At 42.5% G+C, this 18,599-nt stretch overlaps 1 protein-coding gene across 1 annotated transcript in view; it reads left to right on the plus strand.

Annotated features, from left to right (window-relative positions):
• Positions 1-18,599, plus strand: part of LOC126260710 (hemicentin-2) — a 695,733-nt gene that overhangs the window by 424,926 nt on the left and 252,208 nt on the right. Inside the window, exons 4-5 of the mRNA XM_049958047.1 lie at positions 4,292-4,402; positions 8,176-8,379. Coding sequence (XP_049814004.1) covers positions 4,292-4,402; positions 8,176-8,379 — 315 coding nt within the window. The remainder of the gene's footprint in view (positions 1-4,291; positions 4,403-8,175; positions 8,380-18,599) is intronic.

Here is an 18,599-nt window from a genome sequence, read left to right on the forward strand (position 1 = left end):
TTTTTACCCTCCACGCAGCCCTCCAATACTAAATTGGTGATCCCTTGATGTCTCAACACATGTCCTACCAACCGATCCCTTCTTCTAGTCAAGTTGTGCCACAAACTTCTCTTCTCCCCAATCCTATTCAATACTTCCTCATTAGTTATGTGATCTACCCCTCTAATCTTCAGCATTATTCTGTAGCACCACATTTCAAAATCTTCTATTCTCTTCTTGTCCAAACTATTTATCGTCCAAGTTTCGCTTCCATTCATGGCTACACTCCATACAAATACTTTCAGAAATGACTTCCTGACACTTAAATCTACACTCGATGTTAACAAATTTCTCTTCTTCAGAAAGTCTTTCCTTGCCATAGCCAGTCTGCATTTTATATCCTCTCTACTTCGATCATCATGAGTTATTTTGCTCCCCAAATAGCAAAATTCCTTTACTGCTTTAAGTATCTCATTTCCTAATCTAATACCCTCAGCATCACCCGAATTAATTCGACTACATTCCATTATCCTCGTTTTGCTTTGGATGATGTTCATCTTATAGCCTCCTTTCAAGACACTACCCACTCCATTCAACTGCTCTTCCAAGTCCTTTGCTGTCTCTGACAGAATTACAATGTCATCGGCGAACCTCGAAGTGTTTATTTCTTCTCCATGGACTTTAATACCTACTCCAAATTTTTCTTTTGTTTCCTTCAATGCTTGCTCAATATACAGAATGAATAACATCGGGGAGAGATTACAACCCTGTCTCACTCCCTTCCCAACCACTGCCTCCCTTTCATGTCCCTTGACTCTTATAACTGCCATCTGGTTTCTGTTCAAATTGTAAATAGCTTTTCGCTCCCTGTATTTTACCCCTGCCACCTTTAGAATTGGAAAGAGCGTATTCCAGTCAACATTGTCAAAAGCTTTCTCTAACTCTACAAATGCTAGAAACGTAGTTTGCCTTTCCTTAATCTATCTTCTAAGATAAGTCTTAGGGTCAGTATTGCCTCACGTGTCCCAACATTTCTACGGAATCCGAACTGATCTTCCCCGAGGTCGGCTTCTACTAGTTTTTCCATTCGTCTGTAAAGAATTCGCGTTAGTATTTTGCAGCCGTGACTTATTAAACTGATAGTTCGGTAATTTTCACATTTGTCAACACCTTCTTCAAATGGCTCTGAGCACTATGGGACTTAACATCTATGGTCATCAGTCCCCTAGAACTTGGAACTACTTAAACCTAACTAACCTAAGGACATCACACAACACCCAGTCATCACGAGGCAGAGGAAATCCCTGACCCCGCCGGGAATCGAACCCGGTAACCCGGGCGCGCGAAGCGAGAACGCGACCGCACGATTACGAGCTGCGGACTTAACACCTGCTTTCTTTGGAATTGGAATTATTATATTCTTCATGAAGTCTGAGGGTATTTCGCCTGTTTCATACATCTTGCTCACCAGATGGTAGAGTTTTGTCAGGACTGGCTCTCCCAAGGCTGTTAGTAGTTCTAAAGGAATGTTATCTTCTCCCGGGGCCTTGTTTCGACTCAGGTCTTTCAGTGCTCTGTCAAACTCTTCACGCACTATTATATCTCCCATTTCATCTTCATATACATCCTTTTCCATTTCCATAATATTGTCTTAAGTACATCGCCCTTGTATAGACCGTTTATATACTCCTTCCACCTTTCTGCTTTCCCTTCTTTGCTTGGAACTGGGTTTCCATCTGAGCTTTTGATATTCATACAAGTGGTTCTCTTTTCTCTTAAGGTCTCTTTAATTTTCCTGTAGGCTGTATCTATCTTACCCCTAGTGAGAGAAGCCTCTAAATCGTTACATTTGTCCTCTAGCCATGGAATGTAGTCGAATTAAATCAAGTGATGCTGAGGGAGTTAGATTAGGAAATGAGACACTAATATTTGTAAATGAGCTTTGCTATTTTGGAAGTAAAATAACTGATAACTGTCGTAGTAGGGAGGATTTAAAATGTAGTCTGGCAATGCCAAGGAATGCGTTTCTGAAGAAGGAAGATTTGTTAACATCGAACATAGATTTAAGGGTCAGGAAGTCTTTTCTGAATGTATTTGCATAGATTGTAGCTGTGGATGGAAGTGCAACATGGACGATAAATAGAATAGACAAGAAGAGAATAGAATAATGCTGAAGGTTAGATGGATAGATCACGTAACAAATCAAGAGGTACTGACGAGAATCGGGGAGAAGAAGAATTTGTGGCACAACTTGACTAGAAGAAGGGATCGATTGGTAGGTTCTGAGGCATCCCCAATTTAGTATTGGAGGGAAGCCTGGAGGGTGAAAATCGTAGAGGAAGGCCATCAGATGAATATGCTAAGCAGATCCAGAAGGATGTAGGTTGTAGTAGTTACTTTGAGATGGAGAGTCTTGCACAGGATAGAGTAGCATGGAGAGCTGCATCAAACCAGTCGTTGGACGGAAAACCACAACAAACAACAACAACATCATAAGCAGTGACAGTATGCATAAGATATGACTGAGATCCGTTTATAATGTTAACTGTAAGTGTGGAATGCTTGTAATATTTGAGGCGATTTGTTTATCAAATCACTAGGTAAATGAGTTTCCGTTTAGTTAAACTCATCCTTTTGGTCAAAGCTAAGCTAAAAGTATAGTCTTCTTTAATTCTCGTCAAACGATATAAAGATAATTCATTATTACAGAATCTAATTTCAAAATTATCAGTAGTTGATTATGTAACGTATGTGTGTGTGTGCGTGAATGTGTATATGTGTGTGTGTGTTTTTAGTAAAGGTCTACCTTGAGTAGTTTTTACGTTTAACCTATATCCTGCTAAACAAATCAAACTTCCTGTAGTATCGGTCACTTTCAGTGCATCCATGACCATCGATGCGTTTATCGCACGTACTATCTCTCTCTCACCTGCTGCAGTTGGTTACTGCGTGATCTGCGGTTCTCTTGTAGTATACCTGCTAATTATTATTTTCTATAAATGGCCGCTTTCGGTGTCCATTTTGAGCAACCTTCGTAGAAAACTAGTGCAACAACACACTTACATGAGAACATTATCGATTCACTGAACTGAAGTAAAGAAAAGTTTTTGAACAAATGCAGAATTACATCTAAATATAATTTTTCGTGTGATTTTAGAAAGAACAGTATCTTGCAGTAGTAAAGAGTAAACGCTTGGTTAAATTTATTTGTTAAAACAATATGGGCATTTTTCTTTATTATTCCACTCCTCACAACATCTGTGCTATACCCTCCCAATTATTTTACATTTTTAATATAGTTCTCAAATTAAAATGCTCCATAAATTTGGCATATCTTCATCTGCATAGCTCATTCACAGGCAACAGTTAGTATACACGTTGCTCCCTCATTAACATTATTATTAATTCGTAGTAGTAAGTGTCTCTTAACACCCCTTCCAACTATACTGTTTAATTCAGTGTCCAGCAGCCACCAAACTTCACATGCTTCAAGCCTACGTAAACTTTATTGCTCTACTGTAGCTCTCCGATCCGAATTCACTTTGCACTTGCGAGTTAAAGCACCTCTTTTGACTTGCTTTCCCACAAATCGCAATGCAAATACCACAAGCCAACACATTATCTAACGGTATTTTATAACTGTCCACATTAACGTATCTACATTCCATCTATCAGGTCTCAAATATTCTCCTCCCCTTCGCTTTAAAGCACACATAATGATTACTCCTAACTGGAAATAGCACGTAAGTGAGTTTACTATAATTTTACATCATAAAAGTTTTACATAACAGAAATATGTATCAACAATTTATATTCAACTAAAAAATGCCTACCAATATAATACGAATGTACACCAGAAACAAAACAAACGCAGAACGTATCCACAAGATGTGAATTTAAATCGAACAGTACGTCGGAACCAATATGAAAGATTAAGCATGTGTTAATACTGTGTCATAAATGTGTAATAATGTGTCATAAATATGATATATTACTGACTACTTCTTTATTTTCCTGTATCTGTTAGAGAACACTAGTAATAAATAAACTACTTTTCCGCTGCTGAGACTTATACAACGATTGCACTATGTAACACCCTGTGTCCTCGCAAACAAATTATTAAGCTTTTAAAATTTATTTTTACGCTTCCTTTTATGATGACGTGTAATTTCAGTCTAACCTTTCATAGCGCGCTTTGACATCCAATTAGTTTCCAGAATTTAAATTCATTAATTATGCTACTGTTACTGAACTCTAATGTGCCGTTACAGAGGAAACACAGCAAAGAAATGCAGTTCTGATTCTGTCCCAGAGCCCCCGGAAGACCTGGTGATTGTGGACGAGAAGGGCAACAACCGGACATCGGTCGTGGGGCCCTACACCGAGGGCTCCAGTCTCTCCCTCAGCTGCGACGTCTTTGGAGGTCAGTACACTGCGGCCTGTGCTGCGCCGGCTGGAATTTTGTATCTGCACAAGGCGAGTAGTTGCTTGATCTTACTTCAGAGTATCTTCCGTGCGGTCTTTGGTCCGCACTGTGAACCACTGATCAGCATTTTTTGTTGTTGTCAGTCTTTCTTTACACTATATTGACTGTCCATCTTTCTCTACATTCTGCTGTTCTTTTTGTCAATACATAACAACCTCGTAGTTCCGTTTTATAAGCTATCTGCTACTATAACCTATAAGAGTCATGTATTAACACCTAGGCTTTTTAATTCCAGCGTATCCTTTTCCGACTTCCTCTATACTCTATCTCTTTCCACTTTTCTTCTTTGTCGTCCATGTTTCTGATCCGTACTAAATCACACTCCATTTATCCGACTAAGATTTTCTTTCGATTTAGATCAGCTTTTCACATATTACTTATTTCTTCCACTTAACTGCGTGCTTCGAAATTGATATTCTAGAGTTTATTTATTTACTGCAAGTCATCCCGTTCTTGTTTAAGATACCTAGAGGTGTTTGAATTGATTTACTTGCTCCATGTTTCCAGTAGTGTTGTTGTATTTACCTTCCATTCCTATGACCTAGTAATCACATTGTTGGTTACCTTGTCATTAGAGTACCTGTGATACTCTTCAGCATTAGCATTCACATATCCTACCATATGTTTCGTAATCTGTTCATCAAAAAATTTTATGGCATATTAACTTTCACCTTCTGATAAATTCTTCACTTAGCATAAAAATTGTTTTACAACCTCATCCCAGTACTTACTTAACGAAATAAAAGAAAGACAGCATCTATTACAGGCTCGTTAACTCAACATGTATTCCGTTTTTTGTCAGTTGATCTTTCTCCCGATTCTGTGCTATTTCTGTTCACTCTCTAGCCCCCGAAAATTGGTGAGGTAGTATCGCATTTATCAAGTACTTGCTACTGAGTGTTTAGCATTACCTGAACGGTTTAAAATTATGTCATTGTGTTTCAATGACTTGCATTGATTTCATCTTCATCGTGCCAAACAGTGCATATAATGCATTTCATATGTACTTCTCTGTTCTCCTTCAGAGACCAATCCTCATCTCATTCTCAATATTCCGATAGCGTTCTTCGCTCTCCTTCCACTCAGCAAGATATTTTTGGCATATGTAGGGATGTAGACATTCCAGCGTACACGTTTGATGAAAAACTTCTGGGTTTCCATCCTGTTGGTGGTGTGAAAGCTCTTCATCATTTTTTGCATAGCGTCCAACCCACCTTTAAAAACCACATTAAAAATTACGACTAATGAGTACCTAGTACCTTCATGGTGTAATCATAGATATGAATTTCCATTGCTGTAAGGAAAGTGGTACGCATTATAGCGGCTGGTAAATACAGTGCCCACATCAGAGTCTCCTATTAAAAAAATTAAAACCTCTCACAGTTACAAGCTGGCTAGTGATAACTATGTGAAATATTTTGCCGTGTCCTTGAGAGGCATTTATTCCCGCTTCTAAACGTCTAAAAATCTAATCTTCCATTCTATTCTTCTGAATGTACAAAAAGATATCGTTTGTTTGTCACTGACGATCAATGTCCCAAAAAGTAATCATTCACTTTGGATAAATTTTGGGCAGCCAGATTTCACAATCATTGAGATTGTTTTTTAATGACAATGTTCTGTATACAAGATAAGTTAGCATATGTAAGAAATACATAAAAGACAGAAATGATATTTTTCGTTAGTGATGCAATCATGGCATCTTCCATGGTTCGCCAGAATAGCTTCTAAGAGGCGCAATGCTGTTACGAAGATTTTTACTTTATTTTAGAGGTTCTCAAACTATACGAAAAAACGAGTAAACTATCAGCTTTGATCATAGCAGTCGCCAGAAGGAACTAGTTCTCACTCTCAATATTGTAGAAAGGCTGAATCTTTTTAAGTAGAAAATTACAGTGGGTTCCTGTTCAGTGACTATTATCTCTTTATAAAACACGCAGGGTGAATGTAGAATGTCTTGTTCAGTTACTGGCTTACGAGTGTTTATACACGAACGACTCAGCCATCGAATAATATCTAACTATCACTCTGTTACACTTCAGAGGCTTCTCAACCACAATCTTCATATCTTCACAGTATTGATAGTATTTTGACGAAAATAACTAGGCCTTTTCGAACTCTTGTGTGGTATTTTGTGGTGTCGCATAAGGACTCCTCATAGTTAAGAACTAAATGTATTTTACAAATTGTATGCCATATCTAAATGACACCGTGTTGTCTGCGGAATTATCGACATAAACTTCCTTGATTCCTTGTAGAGATATTCCATTCTTATAGAACTAACTGGTTCAAGCAACGCAACGGGCTATGTTCCTAAGATGGCGACATACATACGCTAGGTACCATTTCAAAACTCTACGACAATTAAGTATATAAATACTACTTCTGATTTTCTGCCTCATCTGTTTCTGGTGATCTCATTATTAAACTGTAACCTTCGCCTCACTATTTTTATTGTCTGCTTAAGTCACGCAAACAACTAAACTTGTCCCGTTTAACTAAATTTGTGATATGGCTAGATATACCTGACTCATTGACCAAATGAAATACAATATTTCTCTACGGCATTTGAGAATATGATTTTCAATTGCCGTTGGAGACGCATCAGCTAATGGGAAGGCTAAATTTCATACTAGTTTAAAGAGCGACAGGCTTTTTAATGAACAATTAAGAACAAATACTATATACAAATTACTTGTGAAATCTTTAGAATATATGCACTACCTCATAGGAGCTCATTAGCTCTCTACTGGAGCAAGTACTTTTCACAGTACCCACAGCCTCGAGAAGACTAGATCGACCGTATTGGCTAATTGGTCATCATCTTCTTCTTTTATTGAAAAATTGACTGAAGGATTTTACATTATGTCCACCGTGGCTCATTTCCAGGAATGTCAAAAATGACCGGAATGAGATATTCACTCTGCAACAGAGTGTACGCTGATGTGAAAATTCCTGGCAGATTAATCTACCAGGAAGCTTCAATGTCAAAAATGATCAAAAACCCAGGAGGAAGTAAGATTATTTGCCCGTCGCTTCAGTATTTCCCCTATGGACATACCCACTGTAACTGCAGGACTATTAGATTTTTTAGGACAAAGAGATGCACGCATCCTGTATTCAGGGTAAAAGGGTTCGTGAAGTAATTGGCAGATAATGGCTTAAGCTTTCAGCGGCACATGTATAAGGTCTCAAAGCATAATACTGATATAAGGAGGACATCATTTTGAGAACAAGTCAGTGACTTTACCGAGTCCTCTTAAAACCATATCTATCAAGTATACGTCACTGTAGTTGGGTGGTGCACGATGTCGTCATACAAAGATTCACCATCATTACGGACTTATGGGTCTCTTACCCATAGTTGGATGAGAAACAGTATCACCATACGAAGGCTCACCGTCGCTAGAGACATTTGACCCAATGACAGTCCTTTGAAAGGGCACGGCCGATTTCCTTCCCCATCCTTCCCCAATCCGATGAGAGCGATGACCTCGCTGTCTGGTCTCCTTCCCCAAACAACCCAACCCAACAGTCCGTTACCTGGTGACATGACATCCTGCGCCTGACAGTAAGCAATGTGACTGCTTATTCACCCCGTATAGCAGAAAGACAACGATGTCCATCGATTATAATTTTGGCCTCTGGGAGGTTTCTGTTGAACTTAGCCTACTTATGAGCTTTGATCACAAGAGATATGTGATGTGCAGGCAAACCAGCACCTATTGTGGAGTGGTACCGGGAAGAGCGACTGGTGAGCAACCAGTCGTCGGCGGTGGGCAAGGGCCGGGTGCGCGCGCAGCTCACCATGCACGGCCTCACGAGGGCAGACCTCCTCACCAGCCTGCGCTGCAGAGCCTCCAACAACGACCGCCGCCCGCCCAAGGAGGCCGCAGTGCTGCTCGACATGAACCGTGAGTATCAGCTACGGCGCTGCTGACCTGTCTAGTCACTGTCAATGAACATTGCATCCGTGTTACTCGATATCTTTCTTGAGTACCATCTCGTGCACTGTTGACTTGTTTAGGCACTGTCCCATTTTCCTGTTCACCTGCCTAGACGTTGTGTGATGGATAATGCATCTGTGTTGCTCGACATCAACTGTGAGTACCAGCTACAACACAGCTCACCTACCTGCTACTGTGTCACGGGTAATGCATCCCTCGAGCTCGGCAACAACCATTGGTAACAGCTTTACCAGTTCTGGTGCTGCTCATTTGCCTTGCCATTGTGAGATAGACGATGCACATGCGTAGCCTGACATCAGCCGTGAGTACCAGCTACGATGCTGCTGACAGGCATAGTCTTGTGTCAGGACAATGCTCCATGTTAATCAACATCAGCCTTGAGTACCAGCTACAGCACTGTTGACCTCCTCACTGTGCCGTGGACACAGAATGCTCGATATCAGCCGTGAGTACCAGCTACGATGCTGCTCACCTGTCTAGTGGTACACAAAACGGGTCCGAACGTTGTTGCAGAGGCACCGGAAAAAACATGCGAAGTTCAGAAGAACGCGAAACCCCGAAGATTGGCTAAAATTTACAGACGCGCGAAATTTGCCACGGGCTTCAATGCGAGATGCCTTTATTAGGTTCCACAACGAAATATTGTCTCGAAATTTGGTAGAAAATCAGAAGAAATTCTGGTCGTATGTAAAGTACACAAGCGGCAAGACCCAGTCAATACCTTCGCTGCGCAGTGCCCATGGTACTGTTACCGACGATTGTGCCGCTAAAGCGGAGTTATTGAACGCAGTTTTCCGAAATTCCTTCACCAGGGAAGACGAATGGAATATTCCAGAATTTGAAACACGAACAGCTGATAGCATGAGTTTCTTAGAAGTAGATACCTTAGGGGTTGCGAAGCAACTCAAATCGCTTGATACGGGCAAGTCTTCAGGTCCAGATTGTATACCGATTAGGTTCCTTTCAGATTACGCTGATACAATAGCTTCCTACTTAGCAATCATATACAACCGCTCGCTCACCGATAGATCTGCACCTACAGATTGGAAAATTGCGCAGGTCGCACCAGTGTTTAAGAAGGGTAGTAGGAGTAATCCATCGAACTACAGACCTATATCATTGACGTCCGTTAGCAGTAGGGTTTTGGAGCATATACTGTATTCAAACGTAATGAATCACTTCGAGGGGAACGATCTCTTGATACGTAATCAGCATGGTTTCAGGAAACATCGTTCTTGTGTAACGCAGCTAGCTCTTTCTTCGCACGAAGTAACGGCCGCTATCGACAGGGGATCTCAAGTTGACTCCGTATTTCTAGATTTCAGGAAAGCTTTTGACACCGTTCCTCACAAGCGACTTCGAATCAAGCTGCGGTCCTATGTGTTATCGTCTCAGTTGTGCGACTGGATTCGTGATTTCCTGTCAGGAAGGTCGCAGTTCGTAGTAATAGACGGCAAATCATCGAGTAAAACTGAAGTGATATCAGATGTTCCCTAGGGAAGAGTCGTGGGACCTCTGCTGTTCCTGATCTATATAAATGACCTGGGTGACAATCTGAGCAGTTCTCTTAGGTTGTTCGCAGATGATGCTGTAATTTACCGTCTAGTAAGGCCATCCGAAGACCAGTATCAGTTGCAAAGCGATTTAGAAAAGATTGCTGTATGGTGTGGCAGGTGGCAGTTGACGCTAAATAACGATAAGTGTGAGGTGATCCACATGAGTTCCAAAAGAAATCCGTTGGAATTCGATTACTCGATAAATAGTACAATTCTCAAGGCTGTCAATTCAACTAAGTACCTGGGTGTTAAAATTACGAACAACTTCAGTTGGAAAGACCACATAGATAATATTGTGGGGAAGGCGAGCCAAAGGTTCCGTTTCATTGGCAGGACACTTAGAAGGTGCAACAAGTCCACTAAAGAGACGGCTTACACTACACTCGTTCGTCCTCTGTTAGAATTTTGCTGCGCGGTGTGGGATCCTTACCAGGTGGGATTGACCGAGGACATCGAAAGGGTGCAACAATGGGCAGTTCGTTTTTTATCATCACTTAATAGGGGAGAGAGTGTGGCAGATATGATACGCGAGTTGGGATGGAAGTCATTAAAACAAAGACATTTTTCGTCGCGGCGAGATCTATTTACGAAATTTCAGTCACCAACTGTCTCTTCCGAATGCGAAAATACTTTGTTGAGCCCAACCTACATAGGTAGGAATGATCATCAAAATAAAATAAGAGAAATCAGAGCTCGAACAGAAAGGTTTAGGTGTTCGTTTTTCCCGCGCGCTGTTCGGGAGTGGAATGATTGGGTGATAGTATGATTGTGGTTCGATGAACCCTCTGCCAAGCACTTAAATGTGAATTACAGAGTAATCATGTAGATGTAGACGTAGATGTCATTGCGTGATGGGCAATGCATCTGTGTTGCTCGACATCAACATCAACCGACGGCAGAAATAGGTATGGCCCTACTCACCTAGCGATTTACTGCGTTTTGAGCCACGCATCAATGTTGCTAGACATTAGCCAGAGTACCGACTGTGTCGCTGGTCACCTGCCTAGTCACCATGTCACGAACAGTGCATCCGTGTTGCTAGGCATCACATTTGAGAACTAGCTATGATGCTGCACAACCAACAAGAGATTGTGCCATCTACATTTACATCGATACTCCACAAGCCACCTGACGGTGTGTGGCGGAGGGTACCTCGAGTACCTCTATCGGTTCTCCCTTCTATTCCAGTCTCGTATTGTTCGTGGAAAGAAAGATTGTCGGTAAGCCTCTGTGTGAGTTCTAATCTCTCTGATTTTATCCTCATGGCCTCTTCGCGAGATATACGTAGGGTGGAGTAATACACTGCTTGACTCCTCGGTGAAGGTATGTTCTCTAAACCTCAACAAAAGCCCGTACCGAGCTACTGAGCGTCTCTCTTGCAGAGTCTTCCACTGGAGTTTGTCTATCATCTCCGTAACGCATTCGCGATTACTAAACGATCCTGTAACGAAGCGCGCTGCTCTCCGTTGGATCTTCTCTATCTCTTCTACCAAACCTATCTGGTACAGATTCCACACCAGTGAGCAGTATTCAAGCAGTGGGCGAGCAAGTGTACTGTAACCTACTTCCTTTGTTTTCGGACTGCATTTCCTTAGGATTCTTCCAATGAGACTCAGTCTGGCATCTGCTTTACCGACGATTAATTTTTTATGGTCATTCCATTTTAAATCACTCCTAATGCCTATTACCAGACAATTTATGGAATAACCGCTTCCAGTTGCTGACCTCCTATATTGTAGCTGAATTTATATGTATTCGCGCACATTACACTTGTCTACATTGTCATTCAATTGCCGTTCCCTGCACCGTGTGTCAATTAGTTGCAGATCCTCCTGCATTTCAGTACAATTTTCCATCTCGACATACTACAGCATCATCCGCCAAAAGCCTCAGTGAACTTCCGATGTTATCCATAAGTTCATTTATATATATTGTGAATAGCAAAGGACCTACGACACTCCTCTGCGGCACACCTCAAATCACTCTTACTTCGGAAGACTTCTCTCCATTGAGAATGACATGCTGCGTTCTGTTATCTAGGAACTCTTCAACCCAATCACACAATTTGTCTGGTAGTCCATATGCTCTTACTTTGTTCATTAAACGACTGTGGGGAACTGTATCAAACGCCTTGCGGAAGTCAAGAAACACGGCATCTACCAGGGAACCCGTGTCTATGGCCCACTGAGTCTCTTACGATCTTGCTTGGCACATACTCATCTAATGCATATTGTACGATGGTTTTGAACTTTGTCCACTGAACCTCAACACTATCTCTACTTGAAATAAAACTTTTGTGTTGAGCCGTCACGTACTGTGAAATCTGCTTTTTGTCACTCTTGCTAAACAGAAAAGCCTTCCTACCTTTTTAAATATTTCTATTTATGGCTGAAATCACCGATGCTGTAAACGCTTTATGATCGCTGATTCCCTGTTCTGCGTTAACTGTTTCAAATAGTTCGGGCCTGTTTGTCACCAGAAGGTCTAATATGTCATCGCCACTAGTCGGTTCTCTGGTAGTTTTCAGATAATGCACTTAAAAAATGAGTCATACATCCATGTTGGTCGACATCAGCTGTGACTACGAGGTATGGCACTGATAACTTGCCTAGTTACAGACAATGCTGCCATGTTCCCAGATAACATCTGTTGTGAGAGACTACACACCTGTCTAGTCGCCCCGTGTCATGGGCCATGCACACGTGTTGCTCATCAACTATGAGTACGATCTAGTCATTGTGCAATGCATCCATGTTTCATGACAACAACCAAGTGTAGCAGCAGCTGTGCTGCTCAGTTGTCATTTTCTCATGGACATTGCATACATCTTGCTCGACATCAGCTCTGAGTACCAGTTACTGTATAGCTCAGTTTCCTAGTCACTGTGTCATGGATACTGCATCCGTGTGTCTCGATTTCAATTGTAGCTACTATGGTGCTGCTCGCTTGTCGAGTCACTGTGTCATCGACAATGATTCCGTGCTGCTCGACTTGAGCTGTGTGTACAAGCTATGGCGCTCCTCAATTGCCTTGTCACAGAGTCATCGACAGTGGACCCCTGTTGTTCATCAATCGGGAGTACCAGCCAAGAAGCTGCTCGGCTGCATAGTCATTGTGTCATGGACGATGTTCCTGTGCTGCTTGATATGAATTGTGAGTACGGTCAACTGAGCTGCTCAGCCGGCTAATTGCTGTATTGCTCCACAAGAGCTGTATTAGCAACTACGCTGAACACCTGTCTAAACTGCACGTCATATAGAAAGATAGCTTTGAATCGCACGGCGCATAACCCACTACTAAAACAAGACGTACCAATAGGGTTTACACTTGCTCTTGACGCTGTGTCGTTAATATCTATGGAGAGCTAGGAACGCTCTCGGCCAGACTGCAACGTGGCCATATTTCAGTGGTGATTCAATTTTATTTATTGTTACCTGCTGTAACACACGCAACACTCGCCGACGTGGACGGTGTTTTATCTCCTGCCTGTCTCTTCTACGTATTGCTAATGCTCTCTCTCTCTCTCTTTCTTTCTCTGCGCAAAGGCGTTTTTGGTTAGGACTGGACTATAGTTAATTTATTGTCGACAATGCTCCTATTATTTTAGACATAAACAGCAGGTAGCAGCTATACCGAGCCTCGCCACCGGTGTCGTGGACAATTCATGCTCCTATGTATGCGCTACACTGGTACGCTGTTAATAGTGTCGAGATAAGTGGCGTAGTTCTAGATGTCTGTGGTTTTAACCAAAATCCAGCCACATACACGTAGGTTTCAGGTGATTTATCAGAATTGTTGATTAGTATTTTTGGGTGGTTTCACTGGAAAAGAAACGGACGGTTTATTTGCCCGTAGTTCCCTATTTGAATGCTTGTTCTGCGTCCTCAATTTGTACTGGCAGAATTCACTGAGGTAGTTTAAGATTATTTTAATTCGTTGCGCTAAACTATTGAGCGTAAGGAAACTTAATTATTGCGCTTCTTCTTTTCTTCCGAGTATTCTTTATTAGCTCACTGTGTTTCTGGCTAAATGGTTGGCTCTGAGGACTATGGGACTTAACATCCATGGTCATCAGTCCCCTAGAACTTAGAACTACTTAAACCTAACTAACCTAAGGACATCACACAACACCCAGTCATCACGAGGCAGAGAAAATCCCTGACCCCGCCGGGAATCGAACCCGGGAACCCGGGCGTGGGAAGCGATATCACTGTGTTTCCTTTTATGTTCTCCTGTCCATGGTGCGTTTTATCATGTAGGCCTCTCAGAAAATTTGTGTTGGATGAATTACGGTTCTAAATTTTATTCTAACTTTTCTCGGCTGATAGAAAACTGTGTGCTGGGCCAGGACTCGAACCTGCGACCTTATCCTTGTATAGTCAAGTTCATAAGTGTCCTGATGACTGGGTGTTGTGTGATGTCCTTAGGTTAGTTAGGTTTAAGTAGGTCTAAGTTCTAGGGGACTATGACCATAGCTGTTAAGTACCCTAGTGCTCAGAGCCATTTGAACATAAGTGTCCAGTACGACTTACGAGCAGCACCAAAAGCTCTACAACCGCTAGCACATCTTCCCCTACCTTAAAACCCTCACAGATGTACTGCGGCATACATTATGGGACTAGCATTGCCGGAAAAGGACAGATTGGTTTGAATCCCACCGATTTTGTCAAAACCGCGGATAAATTCCAAGCACTATGTGAAGAAATATCGAGGTGGGACTAATACGTTCAACTTACTCACAGTCATATTTGATCGCAACGCATGTTACATAATTGTATGTGTGCTGTCATTTATTAGTCAGAAAACAGAATAAATCAATGAGGTGAGCTATACCGCCACAAAAACATTACTTAGCAATTATTGATTTCTCTTCGTTATACAGTACAAAACAAAAGTTTTCGTCGTTTGGCGTCCACATAGCAGTTCCTATAAGCTGACTGATCACGTGAGTGTTTTAACTACTTTAAACACTTCAAATTGTACATTCTTTACTTTTGTAGACTCTTTTGACGGATGTTAGTCCTTGAGTAGTTGAAATCCTTCTTTTCACACACTCGATGTCCAGAAAATAGCACACCAATCCTTTTTTAGTTCTTTTCTCCTTCCGCTTTCCTTCAACTCTCCGTTCCTTTGATTTTGCACAGATATTAACATCTCAGGAGATAGCACTTACGCCACAGAAAATAGACGAGAACAAAAAGTCACTAACTGAAACGGTTCTCCTCCTCTCTCAGCACTGAAATATTTAATAAAAAGTATTTCACGGTAAGTCACAGTATTTAAAGACTATGGATACTAAGAAATTGTGCATAGCTTGAATACCGGGGCGAGAAAGAGAGCTCAATTCGTCGATGAATACTAGTAGGTCATTTTATTTATTATTCGGTGATAGACGTCCGATCAGTCTTACGAAATTCTAACGTAAAAATGTACGCGAGAATGAGGGAACGATTGACAAATAAATCTCAGGGTGGTCCTGCTTTGTAATAAGGAATAAATAACGAAAGATCATGTTAATAGTCCGGTCGTTACCCCACCAAACAACCCACCCTCAATCGCTTCGATGTGGCTAGTGAAACAGTACAGAAATATATATAAAATTATAGTCACGGGAAACGAAGAAGGTACGGAATTTTTAAATACACTACTGGCATAATATATATGCCCTTTCAGAGGTTTTCTTCTACTCAAGGCCGGCCGGGGTGGCCGAGCGGTTCTAGGCGCTACAGTCTGGAACCGCGCGACCGCTACGGTCGCAGGTTCGAATCCTGCCTCGGGCATGGATGTGTGTGATGTCCTTAGGTTAGTTAGTTTTAAGTAGTTCTAAGTTCTAGGGGACTGATGACCTCAGAAGTTAAGTTCCATAGTGCTCAGAGCCATATGAACCATTTTTTACTCAAGATCTATTGTGGCAACAGTGCATATAGAATACATGAAATGACTGCATTTATAGATTAATAGCACACGCTGGTCTGAAGTACCAGGTATCAACCCATGCTAAAATATTCGCATTAGTAAGTGGTGTAGTCCACGCGTGACACTGCAGTTGCTGATTTTGGCATCCAGTCGATCATACAGATGGCGAATACTGTCCTGGGATACACTGTACCACCCCTGCTCGACCTGTTCACGTAGTTCTGTAAGAGTTGTGGTTGACGAGCCGCATGAATTACTTCTCGTCCCATCATATCACAAAGGCGCTCGATTAGAGAGAAATGTAGAGGTCGTGTTTAGCTGAGAAGTTGCTGTACGTGTTGCAGAGCATATTGAGGTTTACAGGTGGTGTGGGTGAGCATTACCTGTTGTAACAACACGTTACCTACCGGTTGGAAGAACAGTAAAAGAACGGGTCTAACAACATTCTGTACGCACCGAGCGCTGGCTAAGTCCGTCCGGCTAGCCGCGCGGTCTAACGCGCTGATTCCCGGTCGGGAAGGCGTGCCGGTCCCCGGCACGAATCCGCCCGGCTGGTTACTGTCGAGGTCCGGTGTGCCGGCCAACCTGTGGATAGTTTTTAAGGCAGTTTTCCATCTGTCTCGGTGAATGCGGGCTGGTTCCCCTTATTCCGCCTCAGTTACACTATGTCGGTGACTGCTGCGCAAAACTTTCACCACGTACGCGTACACCATAATTACTCTACCACGCAAACATTTGGGGCTGCATTATTCTGGTATGAGACATTCCCGGGGGGATCCACTGAGGGCCGAACCGCACAATAACCCTGGATTTGGTATGGAGCGGCAGTGAGGTGGGTGGACTTTTGTGGCCTGTTGTGGGGTTGTGAACGACTGAGCGCTACGTGCGAGACGAAGCCTCTCCGTCGTTCCTTGGTCCCCAGTTCAATATACAATAGAATAGACACACACGTCGAGCACTGGCTAGCGCCACCTCCAGAAACACCAAAAGTGCAAAGGGGTTAGCGGTGGGCGTGGCTGTAGTTTCACTGCTAATAACCGCAATAATTTGTGTTGACACGTCTGGGCCCCCAGCCCTCTCATCTGTGCTGTGGCAGCTGTACGATCTGCCACTGCTATCCTTACAATACAACGATCCTGGAGGACGTCTGTGCTGTGTGGACGTCCACAACATCGTATACGGCTGCGAGAATGTTCGCTTGACCACTGATACAGGCATAGTAGCACAACTGACGCAGCACATCCAACTTCTGTGGCAATTCTCCGAAAGGACCATCCTGCCATTCGGAAAGCTCAGAATCTGACTGCTTTCAAACTCGCTCACTTGGACGCAGGAAGCACGAGTGCATCACTGCGGCATGTTGCCTGTTTCCTTCTGACGTTTGAACCACACTGAGCCTATTGGCTGTGAGGAGTCCCTATTAAAGGGCAGACACAGATGGCCTTCTAATAGCTACACTACTACGATATCTGTCGGACGACTTTCAAAAATGGTTCAAATGGCTCTAACCTAACTAACCTAAAGTCATCACACACATCTATGCCCGAGGCAGGATTGGAACCTGCGACCGCAGCAATCGCGCGATTCCGTACTGAAGCGCCTAGAACCGCTCGGCCACAGCGGCCGCCAAAGGGGGAGTGTTCAGAAAACCAGTTACATATTCTTCCAGCCCGGCGAAGTTTGTTGTTGTCTTTTATCTGCCTGTGTGAGCAATGGCCTCTAGCGGCGTGACCGACACCAAATATTCAGTGGATGCGATTCCTACCGTAATGTTCTGTAGCTAATAGGTGGGAATTCATCTTCATTCGCTGTCTGCAGCAATTTCTGTCATATTTGGAAGTGATTTTGATTCACAAACCGCGAAACGCGACTCCAGTCCCCTCTCAGTTCGTATCTTTTTCCGACAACAATACTGACGTCTTGTTTCGTAGCCACGTAAGTTACACAACAGCTTGTAGACCTGCTGAACAGTCCACCACGTAACATGAACAAATCTAACATCTTCACACACTATATGGCCAAAAAAAAAAAAAGCGGATAAAGTGTCACTAGAAGTCTTCCTAAGAGACAATCTCCATTCCTTCCGAACTGACTATGCAAATGTAGACGAGATGTGGCTCAAATTCAAAGATATAGTAGCAACAGCAATTGAGAGATTCATACCTCATAAATTGGTAAGAGATGGAACTGATCCCCCGTGGTACACAAAACAGGTCCGAACTCTCTTACAGAGACAACGGAAAAAGCATGCGAAGTTCAGAAGAACGCGAAATCCCGATGATTGGTTAAAATTTACAGAAGCGCGAAATTTGGCACGGGCTTCAATGCGAGATGCCTTTAATAGCTTCCACAACGAAACATTGTCTCGAAATTTGGTAGAAAATCCGAAGAAATTCTGGTCGTATGTAAAGTACACAAGCGGCAAGACGCAGTCAATGCCTTCGCTGCGCAGTGTCGATGGTACTGTTACCGACGACTGTGCCGCTAAAGCGGAGTTATTGAACGCAGTTTTCCGAAATTCCTTCACCAGGGAAGATGAATGGAATATTCCAGAATTTGAAACACGAACAGCTGCTAGCATGAGTCTCTTAGAAGTAGATACCTTAGGGGTTGCGAAGCAACTCAAATCGCTTGATACGGGCAAGTCTTCACGTCCAGATTGTATACCGATTAGGTTTCTTTCAGATTACGCTG

Source organism: Schistocerca nitens, chromosome 5 (genome assembly GCF_023898315.1).
Source record: "Schistocerca nitens isolate TAMUIC-IGC-003100 chromosome 5, iqSchNite1.1, whole genome shotgun sequence".
NCBI classification, from domain to species: domain Eukaryota; kingdom Metazoa; phylum Arthropoda; class Insecta; order Orthoptera; family Acrididae; genus Schistocerca; species Schistocerca nitens.